This window comes from Alnus glutinosa, chromosome 2 (genome assembly GCF_958979055.1).
Source record: "Alnus glutinosa chromosome 2, dhAlnGlut1.1, whole genome shotgun sequence".
Classification (NCBI taxonomy): Eukaryota; Viridiplantae; Streptophyta; class Magnoliopsida; order Fagales; family Betulaceae; genus Alnus; species Alnus glutinosa.
In genome coordinates this window covers 21,796,752-21,818,537 of record NC_084887.1, presented here as the reverse complement: position 1 = coordinate 21,818,537, position 21,786 = coordinate 21,796,752, and the positions used below count along the sequence as shown (strand labels likewise).

At 36.0% G+C, this 21,786-nt stretch overlaps 2 protein-coding genes across 2 annotated transcripts; one reads left to right on the top strand and one right to left on the bottom strand.

Annotated features, from left to right (window-relative positions):
- Window positions 1-760: 760 nt before the first annotated feature.
- LOC133861536 (WAT1-related protein At5g07050-like) lies at window positions 761-6,984 on the bottom strand. Its single transcript, XM_062297321.1, has 7 exons — window positions 6,634-6,984; window positions 5,210-5,272; window positions 4,997-5,113; window positions 3,877-4,117; window positions 1,464-1,622; window positions 1,208-1,359; window positions 761-1,118 (listed from the first exon to the last, which is right to left on the bottom strand). Exons 1-7 carry the CDS (start codon window positions 6,873-6,875, stop codon window positions 986-988), a joined length of 1,107 nt encoding a protein of 368 aa, XP_062153305.1. The 5' UTR covers window positions 6,876-6,984; the 3' UTR covers window positions 761-985.
- Window positions 6,985-12,785: 5,801 nt separating this feature from the next.
- Window positions 12,786-14,551, top strand: LOC133861789 (uncharacterized). Its single transcript, XM_062297598.1, has 2 exons — window positions 12,786-13,535; window positions 13,625-14,551. Exons 1-2 carry the CDS (start codon window positions 12,882-12,884, stop codon window positions 14,378-14,380), a joined length of 1,410 nt encoding a protein of 469 aa, XP_062153582.1. The 5' UTR covers window positions 12,786-12,881; the 3' UTR covers window positions 14,381-14,551.
- The last annotated feature ends 7,235 nt before the right edge of the window (window positions 14,552-21,786 follow it).

Sequence of the window (21,786 nt, the reverse complement as noted above, 5' to 3'; positions counted from 1 at the left end):
GTAAAGAAACAAAATTACAATGAACTACAAACACAATCTTAAAATTAAGAAATTCGGATTACAAAAAGAAAAGAAAAAGAAACACAAACCCTAAGCTAGAAATGAAAAAACAAGGAGAAAAGCAAAGGAAAAAAGCTCTATGGATTTTGGCTCAGAGAGTTGCATCAAAGGAGAGTAAAAGGCACAAAAATAAACTAGGGATGCACTTGAGAAAATCAAAACCCCAAAAGAATGCATAAAATAAACCCTAGGCTACTATATTTATAAAGAATTCAATCCAAAAAATATCAACAAGAGTCGATTATGGCCACACAAAGAGACGATGTCGACATCCATTTTTGGCCGCACAAACCAACTTTTGATTCCCACCGCATAGAAATTATGAAATATCTGACGTTCTGGAAGAACAAAAGTCGCTCGATTGACCACGAAGTCAATCAATCGATTATTCGTTCGATCAGTTGTCCTGAATCGCTCGATGGCAAGTCACTCGATCGATTATAAAGTCGATCAATCGACTTTCTCTTGACAATGATAAATCCAATTTTTCTTGGTAGTGATGATCTTGAAGTCCTTAGTTAATCTTCATTGCCCTTGCTATCTTTTAGGCTTAATTTTGATGATTTGAGCTTGTTTCCAATAAAGAGCTGAAAATGAGAGATAACACTAAAACACAATAAAACATTACATATAAACAAAGGTTAACAAATGTAAATTAAGGGGTCTTGAATAGAATATTTCAAAACTTATCACACCCCAAACTTACATAATGCTAGTTCCTAGCATTAAAACTAGAAATGAAATATAAACATCTACTCTACATCATCTTTTGTGGAAAATACGATTGCATTTATCACATGCAACAAGTCTTTTAAACCCCTAAATTTCTCTAGTGAACGAGTGAAGTCTCGTAAAGATTTAGCAGAAATGCAACCTACAAAGCATCGTTTTGTCCGTAGATTCACTGCCCTGAACATATACATAATTACTTTTCTTGTTTGATTTCAATACTTTCCTCTACACGTACGGTTTCCTCCAATAGCTTATCCTGCTTCTCTTTTTCCTTTCCCCATAGAGTTGTGTACAAACCAAGAATTATCAATGCAGCCCCAATGACACTGGAAGAAAAGCAGGAAAAATATAAGAAATATTAATTCCAAATTTGTACATTTCTCATTTTTCCTAGACAAAAGTAATCCACATTTACCTTCCCAAGTATAAAGCATTTCCTAAAATGAGAAGGCCCATAATGGTTACAATTATTGTGGCCAATGGTCTAAACGCTGTCATGAAAACTGGTCCTTTTTTTCTTGTTGCCAATGTTTGAACATAAATTGTAATTCCAAATATCATAACTCCCTGAAGAAAATCATAAAATTAGGTTTTCATGGATCGCTCAGTATTAAAAAAAAAAAAGAAAAAAAGAAAAGAAAAGAAAGAAGGGATGGGATTTATAAGCTCACACTATAGATTGGTGCAAGAAGGGTGATGTTCCATGACAATCTCCATGATGAAGCTTTATGATCCAAAATTGCTGCCATAATAGTGGAGAGAAAGGTGCCCGATAAGCACGTCAATGATGTGAGAGTTATTGGTGCTGGATACATCTTGATTGTAGCCGTCTGCAATAGTCATCAATTTTGTTCCTTTTTGAGTGGACAAGACCAAAATATTTAGTTCCGATACTTCAACTCATACATCTATATAATTATCTTATTCTTTTTAATTTACACGAGTTTATTTTATTCTATCTCTTCATTTCAACCAAAATTTATGTTTTAAGGAGTATATATGGTTTTATAGCTATCCTTAAAGTCTTTTAAACTTTAAAAATAGTTTCATAAAGTAAGCAATATTGCCCGTTTGATTGTAATTAAAAATAATACTTTAATAGAAACAAGATTATATTGTAAGATTTTGAAAGAAAATTAACATACTAACATAGAAAGAATCATAAAACACTTCCGGCCATTATTGCTCAAGTGCTTTAATTGAAGAACCAAAGTTCAACGTATGTGAATTTGTTGAATCTTACAACCCTTACAATAATATGTTTGTATGGAATGTGATGGATAGATTTTTTTAGTTTATCTTAACATTAAAGTTGTGAATGGTTGAGAGTTGCAGGCTTATTTATAGAAACTACAAGAGTCGCTGCTGATGATATATATACCATCAGTGTCGACTATATAATGGTAAATTATCAGTGATGATAGGCCAGAGTTGATGTTGATAACATTATTTTTTTTTTATTTTTTTTAGGCATTAGCGTCAATGTAATTCGACGCTGATGATATACCATCAACGGTGACTTTGGGGTCGATGTTGATGATACACCACTAGTGGTGGCAAATGGTTTTTGTTGAAACCCTTTAGCGTCGACTCAAAAATATTAATGTCGTTTCTGTTGGGTTATCATCGGCTGATGATAATTAGCATCGACATGTTGACGCGGTTGATCAACAGTGTCAACCCAAAAATATTATTAGCAGTCGCCACTATTATGTCATCATCAGCTAATGATATATAATTAGCATTGACTATGAGAATTTTTGCGGCGACAAAATGTTGCCGCTAATGAGCAAGTTTTTTTTGTAGTGAGAAGGCCTAAACCCTTATCCACAATACTAACATTACTTCCTTCTATCAAGGGAGACAACGTTTAATGAAATTCAAGGGAGACACCTTTCATCTTTAGTAGTTATCTATATTTTTAATTACCCAACTTTTTAATTTAATAAAATATCTTTTAAAATAATATTCTACATAATATATAACATATGTGACATGTTGGTCACTTCAAATCTCCTTATTGGAGATGTGTTCTAATATTCTCTCATTTGTCTGAGTTGTCTCCCATGACACATCTTTAGAATTATTTGGGTAACTAAAATTAAACATGCATGGTCATAAATTTAAAATAAAAAAAAAATAAAAAAAACTACTCAAGCTTTAGTTTCATGTAAAGAGAGATACAACTCATCAATCATAGCGGTTATGTTTTCCTTCCATGTAATTACAATGTATTAATCTATCTTAACAATATGGGTGATGCATTAGGTGTACGTTCATGCATTATGAGTTTCTCCAAAACCCTTTCAATAGTGGCTTTATGAGACAAATCTAGAATATTTTCAAATCTATCTCAGTGAATCTCTATGCCTAGGACATAATTAGAGGATTCACCTAAGTCATTCATTTCAAAGTTTTGAAAAATAAATTGTTTAGTCATGTAGTAGACCCAAATCATTAGTTGCAAGTAAAACATCAACTATAAAACTAAGAAAATATAAACTCACTCCCACTATTTTTGGTATATTCAATTATGCACAATGTTCTCTATAAAATGAAGTAATAACATTATGAAATTTTAAATAACATTGATGAAATGATTGTTTTAGTCCATATATAGATTTAGTTAACTTGTAAACTAGATAGTCACCTTTATCAAAATAAAACCCGTCAGGTTATTTCATGTACATCTCTTCTTCAAGAGTTTCATTCAGAAAAGCTTTTTTCACATCCATCCGATGCTTTAAATTAATCAAAATAAGTTACTAATGCTATGATTATTTTAAATGTGCTTCCCTTAACATTATTTTATTCAGAAAAAAGCTTTATTTTTTCTTTATTTCCTCTCTCATTTCTCTTATACCATTTGAATATTTTTTCAAATAAATGTTAGGAGAAAGTACTGATAGGAAAGATAAGCTGTTGCTAGTGCTCTTATGAGCGATAACTCAAAAGTATACTAGCATTCTCCAACCGTTTGAGAGGATTCATGCAACCATGGGATTCAATGGTTCTTAATTTCTGTTTGTTGATTGTATATAGATAAGCAGTCTAGCTATTTTTTGAATATCAAGTCTAAATCACCTGTAATATGTAGAATGCTGACAGTGAAAGGTATGAAACGCCAAGTATGAGGGAGCCCTTTATTGAATCCCTATCTAAGAATAGTTTTGAGGAGGAGACATGTTGATGCGAGCTTCGAGTATGTAGAGAAATCACGGCAATCCCCCTGTATAGGGTCATGAGTGTTGCACCAGCAAAGGCAACAACGGTTCCCAATATCTTGGCTTGAGAACCACGCCTAGAAATCTCTAGTTTCTCCATCCTGAATATGCCAAGTCAAATTTAGTTCCCTCAAGAATCATTTGAATGCATAAACAAGACAAGACATGTTATCTGGATAGGGTTGAAGGGCCTCAAGATTGTCATGCCCCATTTTGCCCTTTGCTGGCCGGTCTGTAGTTTGTTCCATTTTCGGAACTTTGCCAACTTTAACCGGACCTCTTTCTTTGGTGGTCTAGGTTCGTTTCATGGGCCAGGAGATTTATTTAACTAATTCCCAGGAGGTTTTTATTTTCTTGTAATTTTCTTATTTTTGCCTTTCCCGATATTGAATAGAATAAAAAGAAAAGAAATCAACAAGACATGTCATCATTAAAGGGTAAAAGTATGGTTTCAAACCATATTTTTAGTATATGGACGGGAAAATTACAAAATGAAAAAGGAAAAGAGAAATTCTACATTGTCTTCCAAATGCACACTCTCTAACGTGGCAATGAAATCACATTTGGATTTTGGATGAATCACCATTGAATTTTGAATTTAATGATAATTTTTATTGTTACATAGGGAGTGTGTACTTGAGAGTGCATATAGCATTTCTCACCTGTGTTTAACAAAAGATAAAGCAAAGAAACTTTTGGATTTATAGATCAATCTTTCATCAACAATTGTATCTCTAATATTGTACGTGTGTATTGTTTTATTATCTTTTTAGAGGAGGCAGTTTGTCTTGATATGAGTATAATTGACCTTTTCCTTTTGAAAAGGAAGGTAAACATTTCTTTCCTTCTTTTACTCTCAACATGACATCTATATATGTTTTGTGTTTTTCTTTTAATTATTTGTGATCGAATTATATCCCTTTTTCAAGAAAGAAAGGCTCGGGCCTCCAATAAAAAACGAAGGAAAAGAATCCTCATACCTGCATAATAATGCTAAGATAAAGGTCATTGTTGGAATCAAGTTGCCTAATGCAGATGCAAAAGCTGATGAAGTATGTTCCAGTCCAGCGTAGAACAGTGTCCTCCCTAGCACAGCTCTAAATTCAAAGGTGAGAAAAAGTAGGAATTAACCACAAGTGGTTATATTACAAAGCAGCAGCCATGACATTGTTATTTGCAGACAGTTTACTCACCCCAACAGACCCAAAAAGAAGACATTTCTTAAGATTGGTACGCTAATTTTGCTGTCATTCTTCCTGCAAGGGAATATTAATGGTTGATTAATTATCACTAAGAACTCACATCCAGATTTATTTATTTGTTTCTTTATCGATACTTACTATATTGACAAACGAAGAAGGGAAAGGAAAGGGAGAAGGAAAAAGAAAAAAAAACCTATAAAATATATTTCTCGGTTATTGCAGATTTAAAAAGTATTCTTTTCTCTTTCTCTTTTTTTTTTTTTCTTTTTTTTTTCTTTCTTTTCATCTCCAAAAGTTTTTTTTGGATGCAGAAATATCAATTTAAGTGAAAATGTGTTTAGTAACCTATAAAAAGAAATGTTTGGATCCATTTATTTGACAAAAAATCACTTTTCGTAAAAGTATCAATTTGACACTTTTTATTTCTTAAAAAAAAAAAAAAAAAAAAAAACTCTTTTCAGGCGTAAATAACGTGAATAAATGTCATTTTGGCCACACAAAAAGAAAAAAAAAAAAGAAAAAAAAGAGTGAATTTACAATAATAAAGCAAAAGAAAATAGTGGTTATTAATTGGCTCAACTAGTAATATCTTTTAATATTGTTGAATCCCGACTACACCAAGGAAAAGGGTATTAAAGGAATTGAAGGAAGAAGGCTGGCTATCTCGGTTTGAATATGATCAGGTCATTTAAACTTTTTAAATGATATGACAAAATGATCACCAATTAACAATATATATTATTAAATATCTAAAATTTAATTTAGACCACAAAAATGGTTTCTCTCTATTTTACATAAAATAAATAGAATTTTGATCCATCTCAGTTGGATAATCAATAGGTCCAATGGATGGCCTCCAATGAACCCTCCAAAAAAAAAAATTAAGAGTTCAAAACATCCGGGCACGTTTGGTAGACAATAATGATGATTCATTAGAATAAAATATATGAGTATTATTTACTATGAATACAAAAAGTTAAAATGGAATGATCGGCTACCGATCCCAAAAACTGTTCGGCCAACCATATATAAAAATAACCGGGAGTTGCCGAACACCTCAAGGGATGGTCGATCGGCCACCATGGGAATAAACATTTTTTATTTTTATTTGGCAACCATAAAAGAATAGTTATTTCATTCTTAGGTCTATCTATTCTACATCCAGTAAGCTAGGCGCGCGCTAGCCTACTAGCGGCCTCTAAGGCATGCGCGCTTGTGCTCTCAGTTTTTTGATTCCATATATGCTTGAGTTAAACTTCTTATCTGGACATTCTGATTCAATTATACAATGAGAAAACTTGTGAACCAAGTTTTTCTTTTTTCTGCTTTCCTTTCTGGTAAGAGCACAAGAAGTTACAATTGAATCTTCTAAAAGAATACCAAAACAGAAGAGGGAAAGAGAAGGATTAATTAACCTTTCAAACAGAAACGCAAGAAGAGCACTAGCCAAAGTTCCAAAAGCATGTCCATAGGCAACAAGCACATAACGACTCATGCCTTTGTCTAGAGAGACCTTGGAGATTATATTGAATCCTGCCAAGCAAAAATTGGAGAATATGCAATAAATATATGGTTTCAGCTCTTCATACATCTTTTCTCTCTTAACCCTTCCTCTCTCTTCTCTTACACTCTCTTCCTGCTCTTCCATTTTCATCATTTCACACCAAAATGGCTTTACACTCTCTTCCTGCTCTTCCTGCTATATCATTTCCTGCTTATAAGCTCCATCTACTTCATGTAAATGCCGTTTCCAGAAAACGTCATATTAAACACTATTAATTATTTGCAAGTGCCTTGTGACTAGACTCAGTGGGAGAACCATGTTTCTGTCTTGGCCAATTATTGAATGAAAGCATAAGCTCCACCTTCTAATTTAGTCAAGCTCTCAGTATCGGTTCCATTACTATCCATTTAATATCACTTCCAATTAATTAATAGTGTTTAATATGACATTATAGTACTCTATCATGAGAATATGTTGATGATGCTTCTATATTTATGTTTTTCTTTAGTAAAAACAACAATCACTATATATCATATAACCTTAGACGACAATAATAATCTAAAAAATAATGTTGTTTCCAAAAATGTCTTCGAATTTTTTAATATATATATATTTTTTAAAATAAAAACAAATAATAGGGAGGGGGGAGGGGTCAATTGAACCACCCCTTTTGCACACTTTAGGGTGGTTTGCCACCCACATGTGGCTGTACGTTGCCTATGGGGGTGGCTTAGCCTAATGATGGTGGCTCTTTGGGGATGGTTTCAGCCATCCTAGTCTAGTCAAAGGGGGTGGCTCGACCACCCCTAATTGTTTTGTTTTTTTGGTTTCTTTTTTTTTTAAAAAAAAAAAAAAAGAAAAACTTTACCCCCTAAGGACATTTTGGGGATTTCATCCCCTAAAAACTATTTATTCACATAACTTTACAACTTTATTTATACGTACATTAATCTACTATTACATTGTTTCATACTTCTTAAACTAAACATATACAAAATATATTATTACAATCCAAACCTAATCAAACCTCTATCAAGCTTCGTTTGGGTTTCAAAATACTATGGCATCTTCAGTTTCTAAGGATAGTAGTCCAAACTGTCAGGCTCTCCTGGGTTTGTATCCTCTACAGCTATAAATTTTAACAATCTACATGTAACGACTTACCCCCAATGACACAATATTGTCCGCTTTTGGCTCCCTAAACCAGACTTTCCAGGAGGTCACCCATCCTGGGATTGCTCTCGCAGAAGCACGCTTAACTACGGAGTTCTGATAGGTTCATGACCATCACGGCTTTAAAATGCATTGTGTCATAAACGGTGCATTTATACATATAAGCACATCATCATTCCCAGGCCATTTAAAATTTTTCCTCTCTTTTTGTTAATGCAAGAAAATCTCTCTTTATTGAATTAATGAATAAAAATGAGATAGAGACTTTTTTGATTTCGATGTTTCATGAACATGAAACATATAAACATAAATACGGTTACTAAGCTAGTCTTTCCCTTAGCCTGTGTCGAACTTCCTACCTTGTTCGATTCAATTATTCTTAAAGTTAAGTCATAGTACTAATGCCTAAAAAAGAAAAGTGACAAAAAAAAGGTGAAAAATTGGGGTGTTACACCACTGCCTTTCCCTTTGGTGTCTAGCCTTGTAGAAGGGAGAATAGAAACTGTTAGAACAATTTTCGATACGGTGTGAATGACATGTTCTATAATGTCTTTCACGTTCTCAAAGAATACGATGCCTAAATTAGCTTCTGAGAAAAAAGTATACAATGTATAAAATAACCAGTCTGTAGTTTATACTTGGGTATGAGCCTATTTATAGGCAAAGAGGTAGAGTCAAATCTGAATTACATTTTTTACTCCCACTTAACCTTAGAGTTTGATTTGGTCTAGGATTCCTATCCCAATTTAATTGAGAGTTGCAGTGTTGATCAGATTCTTCAAGGAGTCTTTATTGGACCCAAACTGGGAGCACTACTACCTCAATTCAACTTAGAGTATAATTATTTCCAACACAAACCAAACCCTCAAGACTTGCGAGACGTTTGACACAATTTCAACCAACAACACAAAAAAAAAAACCTGTTATTTAACAACGTTTTTTAAACGCCGCTAAATGGTCCTAAAACGCAGCTAATTAATTAGCGACGTTTAATTAGTGACGTTTGTGTTATGTCACTAGCTATAGTTTTAATCAATATTAATGGCGTTTAATTAATGGCGTTTGTCAAACGCCATTTCATCATTTTTAATCAATTTCTAGAGAGAATGCCCGGAAGTTAAGAGTGGCTACTATATAAGAAGTAGTAATCAAGTACATAGTAAAGTGACTATTCATATATAAACAAAAAGATTAAAATCCGCTTTTTGTTCTTCATATTTTATTGACATTTCAAGTTAATACTCATAGTTCAAAATTCGTAATTTATTATTTAGAATGATAAACTTTTTGTATCGTGTGATGCATGTGGTCTCTTTTGTGTAGGTATTTATTTATTTTTTTTTTTTTACATGTCCGCACAAGATTAGGGGAGAGGGAGAACTGTTCCATAGATTCCATATTCCATATATACATGATACTAGATTGTGTTGGCATCTTGAAAGTGACTGGCATTTTATGAATATAATATTTATCTAGTATCATGTATATATGGAATATATATGCATAAAGGTGAGATTTTATCCCCAAATTCTAAATTACACTCAAAATCTCCAAAGTCATATCAACAAAAAAGTCACGCCACCATGACTTTCTAATTCCACGTAGACTTCCGTTAACTACACATTAGCTGAAGTATATATAAAACAAAATAACAAGACACGTACACAATAAATTATGAAAGATTTTACTATAATTAATTTTTAAATTTCAGCGATCAAAATAGAATTTGGGTATTTTTCAGGAACAAAAGCAATGAGGACCGACGTTCCTTAAAAACAATGACTAAAGTTCACAAATCATCAAGTTCAAAACTAGTGAATCAAATAATCTAGTAGATATATCTTGGCAAAACTTTTGTGTATGTAGAAAATGTCTGAAAATACCACCATTTCACCGCTTAGCTACTGCACGAACAGTGCTAAGTGCTTCTCACTATTTTAATTTATTATTAATAAATTACTATAGTTGGCAATGAAAATTTTGAATAGAATTTTCTGCATGATTATTCTATTAAAATTTGGGATAACTTCACAAAAGGGTACCCAACTATACCGCTTTTTCACTTAAGGGTACCAATGTAGTAAAACGTTCAATCGAGTGTATGAAGTTATCAAAACCGTTCAATGTAGGGTATTCCGTCACCCTCCGTTCTAAATCGATGACGGAGGCCAAAACACGTGCGTTTCACGTGATATTTTAGCCTCGAACTACCACTTTTGCCCCTCATCTAAACGTTCGGATTTTTTAAACTTAAGAATAATCGGCCGAAAAAATTTCACAACTCGAAGCAACTACTCCCTCGAACACAACTCACCCACTTCCTTCTTGCGACTCAGAACCCTAATCTGGTGCATTTCGTTCTAAATCGATTCGGCTTTCGGCTGTATACAGAAGTGAAATACACAAAGGGTTGAGAAAGGTAACCCTAAACCCTAACTTATATTTTAGTTTATTTATGTAACCGTAATCTATCAAAGTTTACTATTTTGTTAATGGGTTAGTGAAATCCGGTTCAGTTATGTGATTTTTGTATGTTAATAACATCATGTTTGTAGTTGAGGGGGTTTTCACATCTGGTTGATTTTGTTTGGGTACCATGTTTAGCGCTACTGTCAACATCTGGTTGTGTTTTTATGTTAGTGAAAAATGTATATTTTTTACGTTTTGTGGTCCCTCATGTTGTGAGTATCTTGTTTGGGGTGTGTTGTGATTGGTGCTGGGTCGGTAAGACTGTGCAATGTGCTGCTCTGAATTTTGTATACTCTTGTGGTCCCGTGGGTCTTTTTGATGACTGTGCAATGTGCTGGTTTGTTTTTGTCTGTGATGAAGGGGTCCCAATGACTTTATCTAGTGACTGCAATATTGTAGTGTCTTATTCGTTTCTTTTTGTCTGCTCATTGAATTTTCAAACTTGTTCATTTTTAGTTTTTTTTTGGTCAATTTGTAGGACACATAATGTTTAATGAATGTCTTATGTTTGAGGTGCACCACGAAGGTCGGTTTAATAGGGAAAATGGGGTAGCCTATGTTGGTGGGGATGTAACAAATTACCCTGACTTGTATGACAAAGATGAGCTGTCTTTTTTTGAGGTGGAGATTGTAGTTAAGTGCTATGGGTATAATCCCGGTGATCTAATTTATTACAGAATACCTAACAAGAGTTTAGATGAAGGGCTACGGCTTCTGTCTTCTGACCATGATGTCATTGAAATGGTGGGGCACCACAATGGTCATGGAGTAGCAGAGTTATATGTGGTTGGGTTTATTTTGTATGATGTACCTGTAGATTTACCTGGAGGAGAGGAAAGTGTTGATGAGGAATATGAAGAAGAATATGAGAGAAATACTGTATATAGGAGAGATCCATTTTGGAATGAGGTTCTAAGTGATGACTCGGACGCCTTAGAAGTAAATGTTGATACGGGGTATGGAGAGGCAGGAGCTTCTGTCGAAGGAGAAGATGTAGGAGTAGATCAAGAGTTTGTAGGAGAACCATCACACATAGTAGAAGAAGATTTGGAAGCAGAAGTAGCAGTAGCTTTAGCTGCAGCTGAAGATGAGTTTGCACAAGGTGTGGGTAAGGGTAAGGGTGTGGTTGAGGGTGAGGATGAGCCTGTTTCCGATGTGTCTTGGAGTGGTATACTGATCACTCCCGATAATACTAGTGGAGATGATGAGCCGGATTCTTCAAAAAGGCCGTGTGTCACCAAGAGGGTGCCATTTTCAAAATCTGATTTTGAGAAGCCGACTCTGCAGAAAGGTAATACTTTTGATAGTGTGTATGATTTCAGAAAAGCTATTAAACAGGCCAATATATTGAAGGGGAAGGACTTAGTTTACCAAAAGAATTCTAAATCAAAAGTAATTGCAGTGTGTAGAGAGAAGAATTGTAAATATAGGGTTTATGGAAGACAGTTGAAGGGTGAGGCCACATTCATGTTGATTTCATTTAGGCCCAAACATACATGTGCTCGGAAATACAAGAATCATTTGATTACTTCCAAGTGGATTGCTGAGTGGTGCTTGGACAGTTTTAGAGATCAACCGAACATGCCTGTAGAAGTCCTGAAGAAGAAGGTGAAGAAGAAATGGAATGTTGAAATCCATCCTAGTACCCTATATAGGGCTAGGAAGAGGGCACAAGAGGTGATTTATGGGAAGTTGGGTGAGCAGTACCATCGTCTATGGGACTATTGCGCGACAATCAGAAGCACAAATGTGGGGAGTTGTGTTATTTTGATGGTTGAGAGACCTATGCCGAAATGCCATGTAGATTCCAAAGGATATACATATCCTTGGCAGCAATGAAAAATGGCTTCAAGGATGGGTGTAGGCCTGTGATAGGCCTTGATGCGTGTTTCTTGAAGGGGGTTTACAAGAGGCAGTTAATGGCAGCTATTGGAAGGGATGCCAATAATAACATGTATCCAATATCCATGGCAGTTGTAGAGGCAGAGACCAAGGATAGCTGGTCATGGTTTCTTGAGGCACTATTGGCTGATCTTCGCCCCAGTGGTGTACGTAGATGGACTTTTATTTCAGATAGACAAAAGGTATCTTTCCACTTATGCTTTTTATGCTGGACATTTCATTCCAGATTATGTGGTATTTTTCTATGTGTTTGACTTGCTTTTCATGTGTGTAGGGTCTTATACCAAGTCTTATGGAGGTGTGCCCTAACGCTGAGCATCGGATATGTGTGCGGCACTTGTACGCCGATTTTCGGAACGACGGTCACCGGGGGGTGTTACTAAAGGACTTGCTGTGGAGAGCTGCTGTATCTTACACACAGAATGAGTTCTATGCTGTAATGGAAGAGCTTAAGGGCCTTAATCTGCCAGCCTATGAGTACCTTTCGAAGGTTGACCCTGCAACTTGGTGTAGGGATGGTTCAACACATATGCAAAGTGTGACCTCTTACACAACAATTTGGCCGAGTGCTTCAATTCTTGGATCACCAAGTTCAGAGATAAGACCATACTGGTAATGTTGGAAGGCATTAGGACAAGTTTGATGAGAAGGTACCAGCGGAAAAGAGAAATTATAGCTGCGATGGAAGGCAATGTTGGGCCAAAAATTAAGGAGAAGTTGGAGATAGAAGAAGATGAGGCCGGACATTGTACACCAACATTTGCTGGTGATGGTTTATTTGAGGTCGAGTGCAGGGGTAGAAGGTATGCTGTGAATTTACCTGCCAAGACATGTGGGTGCAGAAAGTGGGATGTTTCTGGTATCCCATGTGCTCATGCCATCTCATCAATATGGCATGGTGGAGGCAACCCTGAGGATTATCTGAGCCCATACTTTGGCAAGGAGATGTACCTAAAGGCATACACACCCATCATCTACCCTGTACCCAGTGAGGAGCAGTGGGCTAGGACAAATCAACCCATCATTGAACCACCTAAGGCAAGGGCATCTTCGGGAAGACCTAAAAAACTGAGGAACAGAGGGGCTGATGAGACCTTAAATCCCTACACAGTTAGAAAGGGTGGTACGAAGAACCAATGTAGGATGTGCAAAAAATATGGTCACAATACTAGAACATGCACTGCGAGGATGCAACATGATGAAAGACAAGAACGTAGGCGGAATTTCTATAGAAAACATGCAGCAGATCTTGACTGCAATCTTGACAGGGTAAGTGTTTCCTGTGTTATATTTATGATTGCAAACTTGTATGTTATTCAATGTTGTTTACTAACTAGTTTATTTGATTTTTTTTGTAGTTGGATGGTTCATCCAGTGCCCCATCTGTGGCCCAATCTACTGCATCAATGCCAAGTGCCCCATCCAGTGCCACATCCAGTGCCCCATGTGTTGGTAATCCTACTCACCCAACAGGAAGTAGGGGGCAAAAGAGGAGAAGAGAAGATGGTTCAAGCAGTGCGTCTGGACAAGGTCAGGGAAGGGGTGCAAGCAGTGCATCTACACAAAGTCGAGGTCAAAGGAGCACAAGAGGAAGGGGTGCAAGCAGTGAAGGGGAAGGACAAGGTCAGGGTGAAGGCATTGCAACTGCACAAGGTAGAGGGCAAAATACGACAAGAGGAAGGGGTGAAAGCAGTACAACTACTGCACAAGGTCGAGGTCAAAGGAGCACAAAAGGAAGGGGTGCAAGCAGTCAGGGTGAAGGCATTGCTACTGCACAAGGTAGGGGGCAAAAGAGCAATCTCGGGTTGGCCACCAGGATAAGAATATCTGGCAGGTTGAGAACTTCTGTTTTACAAACAGGAATGCACAAGAGCAAAGGAAAACTCCTTGTCGATCTCACTGGAAACCCTGCTGGACCACCGAAAGTTCCAGGGGGTGGACCAGCATGCTCATGGGGTCCTCCCAGAAGTGCAACTGGTATCACTTTTAGAGTTGCTCCCCCTGATTTCGACATCCACAATTTGGTTGCTGCATCCACTGTCATTCCTCAACCAGAAGTACAAGGAGTTGCAAAGAAGAATGACAAAGGGAAGAAAAAGATGTGGAGAGTCTGAACATGGTTTATTATTATGTTGACATATGTTAAAGTGTGATGATAGTTATGTTATGTTATGTTATGTTAAAGTTTGATGAACAAGTTTGCTAGTTATGTTATGTTAAAGTGTGATGAACATGGTTTATTATCAATAATGAAGTTAAAGTGTGATGATTTATGGAAAGTTAAAGTGTGATGATTTATGTTAAAGTAATTGGTTATGCAGATTATGGTATGGAAGTATTTGGTTGTGCAGGATTGTGGTAAAATTTGGAACAAAATTTGGTACCAAGTATTTACTGCATAACTTGGTACCAAATTTGGTTATGTTGCCCACTTGCAACCATTGTTGTAAATTGATTCGGCAGGTTATGGTATCAAGTGGATTTGTGCAGGTTATGGTATCATTGTGGTAGATTTACTGTCCATTTTGTAAATTTGGTACCAAATTTGCAACAAAGTTTGGTACCAAGTATTTACTGCATAACTTGGTACCAAATTTGGTTATGTTGCCCACTTGCAACCATTGTTGTAAATTGATTAGGCAGGTTATGGTATCAAGTGGATTTGTGCAGGGTATCATTGTGGTGGATTTACTGTCTATTTTGTAAATTTGGTACCAAATTTGGAACAAAGTTTGGTACCTATTTACTGCCCCTTTGCAGATTTGGTACCAAAATTTGGTACAAAAGGAAAAGAGAAGTGCATAATGTTAATGCTCAAGCATATGAGGATTGTGGTCAAATTTGGTACCAAAGTTGTGGCCAAAGATGCTACAAAATTTGGTACCATATTTGCTTATGCCCATTTGCTGCCCACTTGCAATCATTGCTCATAATTGAATTGTGCATAATGAATTACCATACCAAGTACCATACAATGTCAACAACATCAATATTAACAATAACATTACAGAATCTTGCACTACAAAATGTTCAGAGCATTACAAAATACTACAACTACAACATTAGCATCTGATCAACAACAAAATTGATCAATTGATCATCGTACAATTGATCAATTGTTTCACTGCAACATCATTCTTAATGGAAGAAACTCTCTGCTGTACGAAGGATATACCAGCAACCACATCAACATCACCCATGAACAGACCAATGCAATTTGGTACTTCCTCTCTACTGACCGAGACTTATCCTTTTGTCTCTGTAGTTTGAACTTGTATTTCTCAACTTCAGCCCTGCATTTCTCAACTTCAGCTCTGCATTTCTCAACTTCATTCTTGTATTTTTCAACTTCATCCAACCTATTTATTCGACTCAGTTCATGTTCGGCCTTCAGTGCCTTCAGATTCTCGTGCCAATCTCTCAATCTCGACACAACTCTCTAACCGTAGACACAGATTTCAGGATCACGCCATTTAAAATAATCACATCTCACCTTTGGTTTCTGAATAATCGGAAATAAAATAAAATCAACCCATTTCACGGAAACTCAGAGATAGAACCCTAAAGGAAACAATTTGGAAAAAATCAAAAGGAAAAACTTTGGGGAAAATCAAAAGGAAAAACTTTGGGGAAAACCAAAAGGAAAAACTTTGGAGAAAATCTCTTACCTTGTAATCTACACATGAAAAAAACCTCCTACCAAAATTACTTAGGGTGAACGACATCCAAGATGATGATGTCTTTCCACATTTGCATACTGGACCGTTTGATCTGGACTCTGTCGACTCACTGTCGGACATAGGCTCCATTTCACCCCGGCGCCGTAACTGCACAAATGGCCAAGAATAAAAACCCGTCTCCTTCATGAACGAAAATAGGAGTGAAGTTTAGGAGGATAATGGCCAATAATAAAAACCCACCTTTTCACGATGTTGTTGGACGAAAATGTTTGAGAGCCCGATCTCTCAAGTTCGGCTGCTGTGTTGCGTTGGGAGGGAAGAAAAGTGTGTTTTGAGTTCGAGTATAACGGGTCTTTTTGATCGTTTAGATGAGGGGCAAAAGTGGTAGTTCGAGGCTAAAATATCACGTGAAACGCACGTGTTTTGGCCTCCGTCATCGATTTAGAACGGAGGGTGACGGAATACCCTACATTGAACGGTTTTGATAACTTCATACACTCGATTGAACGTTTTGCTACATTGGTACCCTTAAGTGAAAAAGCGGTATAGTTGGGTACCCTTTTGTGAAGTTATCCCTTAAAATTTTCTGTGATTATTTCACATGGTTTAATAATTGGAATTTTTTATTCCATGTAAAACATGCATAAAATAGAATTGTGATTTTTTATTCCATGAAGAACCAAGTTTTTCTTTTTTCTTCTTTCCTTCTTGGTAAGAGCACAAGAAGTTACAATTGAATCTTCTAAAAGAATACCAAAACAGAAGAGGGAAAGAGAAGGATTAATTAACCTTTCAAACAGAAACGCAAGAAGAGCACTAGCCAAAGTTCCAAAAGCATGTCCATAGGCAACAAGCACATGCATAACGACTCATGCCTTTGTCTAGAGAGACCTTGGAGATTATATTGAATCCTGCAAAGCAAAAATTGGAGAATATGCAATAAATATATGGTTTCAGCTCTTCATATACCTTTTCTCTCTTAACCCTTCCTCTTTCTCCTCTTACACTCTCTTCCCGCTCTTCCATTTTCATCATTTCACACCAAAATGGCTTTACACTCTTCCTGCTCTTCCTGCTATATCATTTCTTGCTTATAAGCTCCATCTACTTCATGTAAATGCCGTTTCCAGAAAAGGTGATTCACATAACCTGATAACCTACCTCAACTTTAAAACAACAAGTGCCTTGTGACTAGCTATTCAGTGGGAGAACCATGTTTCTGTCTTGGCCAATTATTGAATGAGAGCATAAGCTCCACCTTTTAGTCAAGCTCTTAGTATTGGTTCCATTACTATCCATTTAATATCACTTCCAATTAATTAATAGCGTTTAATATGACATTATACTCTATCATGAGAATATGTTGATGAAGCTTCTATATTTATGTTTTTCTTTAGTAAAAACAACAATCACTATATATCGTATAACCTTGGACGACAATAATAATCTAAAAAATAATGTTGTTTCCAACAAAAAGACTTTATATCTGGCATATATCCATTTTCACTGGGCGAGTGGCTTATATCTAGAACATATTAATTCAAGTTTAATGGGGCATAATATGTTGCCCACCTAATTAGGGCTTACTATTAGAGTATGAGTTAAAGTCTTCACCAAAATCATCCAATCAACCTATTGCTAACTGCTTTGTCTTCCAATAAGTTGTGTTTCGCCAATTCACCGATGATTGGGTGAGACCGCTTGCCGAACGCTCTGATAACAAGCATGCAATCGATAATGAAGACATATATACAGAAAGTGTGCAGTGAGGGATCTTTATAGGTGGTCGATCAATCTTTACCCAACCCCATGACTCCAATTAACCATACCTTCATACACTTAGCCTCATTTGCACGTGAAATTAAAGTATTAGGGAAATCTTACTCCAAAAATGTACACAAACCAACTTTATTAAAAGCATTACTTAAAACCCTGGAGTTTCAACCATCAGTAAAAAAGACCATTATTTGTCATTTTCCTTTTTCATCTTTTTGGACAGAAAGCCAGTCACGTGTTCTTTCAGACTTGATCTCTCAAAAATGTACTTAGACTTTTTTATTTTTTATTTTTTTATAAAAAAAAACATTAAAACAAAACAAGGGGGGGGGGGGGGGGGTGTCAATTTTGCCACCCCTTTTGCGTACTTTAGGATAGATTGCCACTCCAATGGCAACAGCCACCCTCATTTGGTCACATGGTGTGGCATGCTGGCTGAATGGCCGAGGATGACTTGGCCAAATGGTGGTGGCTCTTTGGGATGGTTTCGGCCACCCTAGTCTAGCCAAAGTGGGTGGCTCGACCACCCCCAATTGTTTTGTTTTTCGTTTTATTTATTTATTATTACACTTTACCCCCTAAGGATATTTTGGGTACTTCATCCCCTAAAAACCATTTATTCACATAACTTTACAACTTTATTTTTACTTACATTAAACTATTACATTATTTCATACTTCTTAGAATAAACATATACAAAATATATTATTACAATCCAAACCTGATCAAACCTCTATCAAGCTTCGTTTGGGTTTCAAAATACTATGGCATCTTCAATTTCTAAGGATAGTAGTCCAAACTGTCAGGTTCTCCTGGGTTTGTATCCTTTACAGCTATAAATTTTAACAATCTACAGGTGGAACTTGTTTGTCAACGTTCATTACGTAAATGCAATTAATTATGATGTATGTGTATGTGAGCCCTTTAAAATTTTTCCTCTCTTTTTGTTAATGCAAGAAATTCCCTCTTTACTGAATGAATAAAAATGAGATAGAAACTTTTTTGATTTCAATGTTTCATGAACATGAAACATATAAACATAAATACGGTTACTGAGTCTTTCCCTTAGCCTGTGTCGAACTTCCTACCTTATTCGACTCTGCTATTCTTAAAGTTAAGTCATAGTACTTATGCCTAAAAAGAAAAAAAAAAGTGAAAAATTTGGGTGTTACAGCTATGCCTTTCCCTTTGTTGTCTATCCTTGTACAAGGGAGAATGGAAACTGTTAGAACAATTTCCGGTACGGTGTGAATGACATGTTTTATGATGTTATTCACGTTCTCCATGATATTGTAAAACAACTAAAACTAAGAGATCCTTTCGAGGGTCTCACTCTGATGGCTAAATTAGTTTCTAAGAGAAAAGTATGTTCAATGCATAAAATAATTAGTCTGTAATTTATACTTGGGTATGGGCTTATTTATAGGCAAAGATGTGGAGTCAAACCTGAATTAGGTTTTCTACTCCCACTTATCCTTGGAGTTTGATTTGATCTGGGACTCTTATCCCAATTCAACTGAGAGTTGCAGTGTTTATCAGATTCTTCAATGAGTCTTTATTGGATCTAGACTGAGAGTACTACTACCCCAATTCGATTTAGGGTATAATTATTTCCAACACAAACCAACCCCTCAAGACTCCGCGAGAGGTTTGACACAATTTCAACCAACACCACAAAAAAACTATAATTTGGCGATGTTTTTTAAAAGTCGTTAAATAGTCCTAAAACATTAATAATTAATTAGCGACGTTTAATTAGTGACGTTTGTTTTCTACAGCTAGCTGAATTTGCATCGCTTATAGGGCAAACGACACTAACGTGTTGGCATCACTTACAGGGTAAACGATGCTAACGTGTTGGCGTTGCTTGCCTAACTTGCAAGATAATTAAGTATTTATGCAATCTTCATCTAACATCTTAAATGGTTAAAATATTTAATTATTATGTAATTAAGCTCAAAATCTAAATAATTTAGCATTTTCTGTAAGAAGAAAAAAAAAATTATCACGGACAATGGTAGTGATTAAATTAGAACAATCAAAATCATGAAGTTAAAATACTGAAATAATAGGAATGTTAGAAATTACGCCATTTCATAATTTTTAATCAATTTCTAGAGAGAGGGCACGGAAGTTAAGAGTGGCTACTATAAAGTAGTAATCAAGTACACAATAAAGTGACTATTCATCTATAAACGAAAAGATTAAAATTCACTTTTTGTTCTTCATATTTTATTGAAATTTCAAGTTAATACTCATAGTTCAAAATTCTTAATTTATTATTTAGGATGATATATAAATTTTGTATCGATGTTGTTTAATCATGAACATATATTTATTAATAGAATTTCTTGATGCATGTGGTCTCGATCTTTTGTGTAGGCATCTAGAAAGTGACTGGTATATTATGAATATAATATTTATCTAGTATCATGTATATACGGAATATATATAAAGGTGATATTTTATCCCCAAATTCTTTTTTTTATATAGATTTATCCCCAAATTCTAAATTACACTCAAAATCTACAAATTCATATCCTGAGCAAAAAAGTCACGCCACCATGACTTTCTAATTCCACGTAGACTTCCGTTAACTACATTAGCTGAAGCATATATATATAAAACAAAATAACAAGACACACAATCAATTATGAAAAATTTTACTATAATTTTTAAATTTCAGTGATCAAAATAGAAATTGGGTATTTTTCAGGAACAAAAGCAATGAGGACCAACGTTCCTTAAAAACAATGCCTAAATTAAAGTTCACAAATCATCAAGTTCAAAACTAGCTAGTGAATCAAATAATCTAGTAGATCCTGAAAAAAACTTTTGTGTATGTAGAAAATATTGACATCCAAAGTGGGCAACCGTTGTTTCCCTACATGTGGGTTAGGGACTCTACAAAAAAACTTGCAAGTCGGCACTTGCAAGTTGCCACGTGTATGGGGCCCATACACGTGGCAAACTGTTCGCCACGTATAATTGGCCACGTGTGTGCGGCATGGTAGATCCGGTTGTTGCAAAATGTACAATTTGTCACGCGTCCACGTCACCACTGTGCCATGTGTCACACCGAACACACCGTGACACGTCAACCAAGTGTAACACACACGTGGCTGACGTTTCAGCCACATGGATTTAATACATGTGGCACATTGCCCACGTGGATTAAATATAAGCAGCTGACTATAGGCCACATGGACTTTGATCCACGTGGCCACAGTTGGCAACGTGGATCTAAATCCACGTGGCTGACAGTTGGCCGCGTGGAACATAATCCACGTGGCTAATGTGCCACATGGACTTAGATCCACGTTGCCGACTGTCGCCACGTGGATCAAAGTCCACGTGGCAATTTTTTTTTTTTTTTTCAAAAAAAAAAAACCACAATATATTGATAAATTTTTTTACCCAAAAATATTAGGACAACATTTGGAATTTACCATAAACACAAAATCAAATTACACAAATCAATAATTATAAGTCCAAGACAACAATAGATTATGTACTAATAAACGTTATTGTTATTAACAAGTGTAAATTACACAAAATATCTACAAATCTGAAGGCCGTCCTTGTGAATCACGGGTTCCTGTACCAGGCATGTACTCGCCAACGGGCGATTGCTGCACAAGGGATGGTGTAGTGGGCGATGGTATCCCGACGGAGGAGTGCTGGCTCAGCTGTCGTCCAATAAGCGACAACGGACCAATCGTTGTCGCATTAACTACAAGTAATAAAAACAATTAAAAAATTTGGTATACTGTGCATATCAAGTCCATAACATTGATTAAAAATAAACAGTTTGCACAATATTAATCATACTTGTAGATGCACTGCAAACGGACGATGTACTACCACCGTTTGTAGGTGGAGATTGCTAAGCACCTGGGCTTGCATGTAATACTCCCATAGAGGCGAGCACAGCCTCCAGTTGTCGCAGGCGCTACTCCAAGGCGTCATTCCTTTGGGTCTGAGCCTATAGCAATGTCTCCATTGTCGCCATCTTGCTCTCATGTATGGAGCAGCCCCGAGACGTTCACTGGGATGATCCTCCT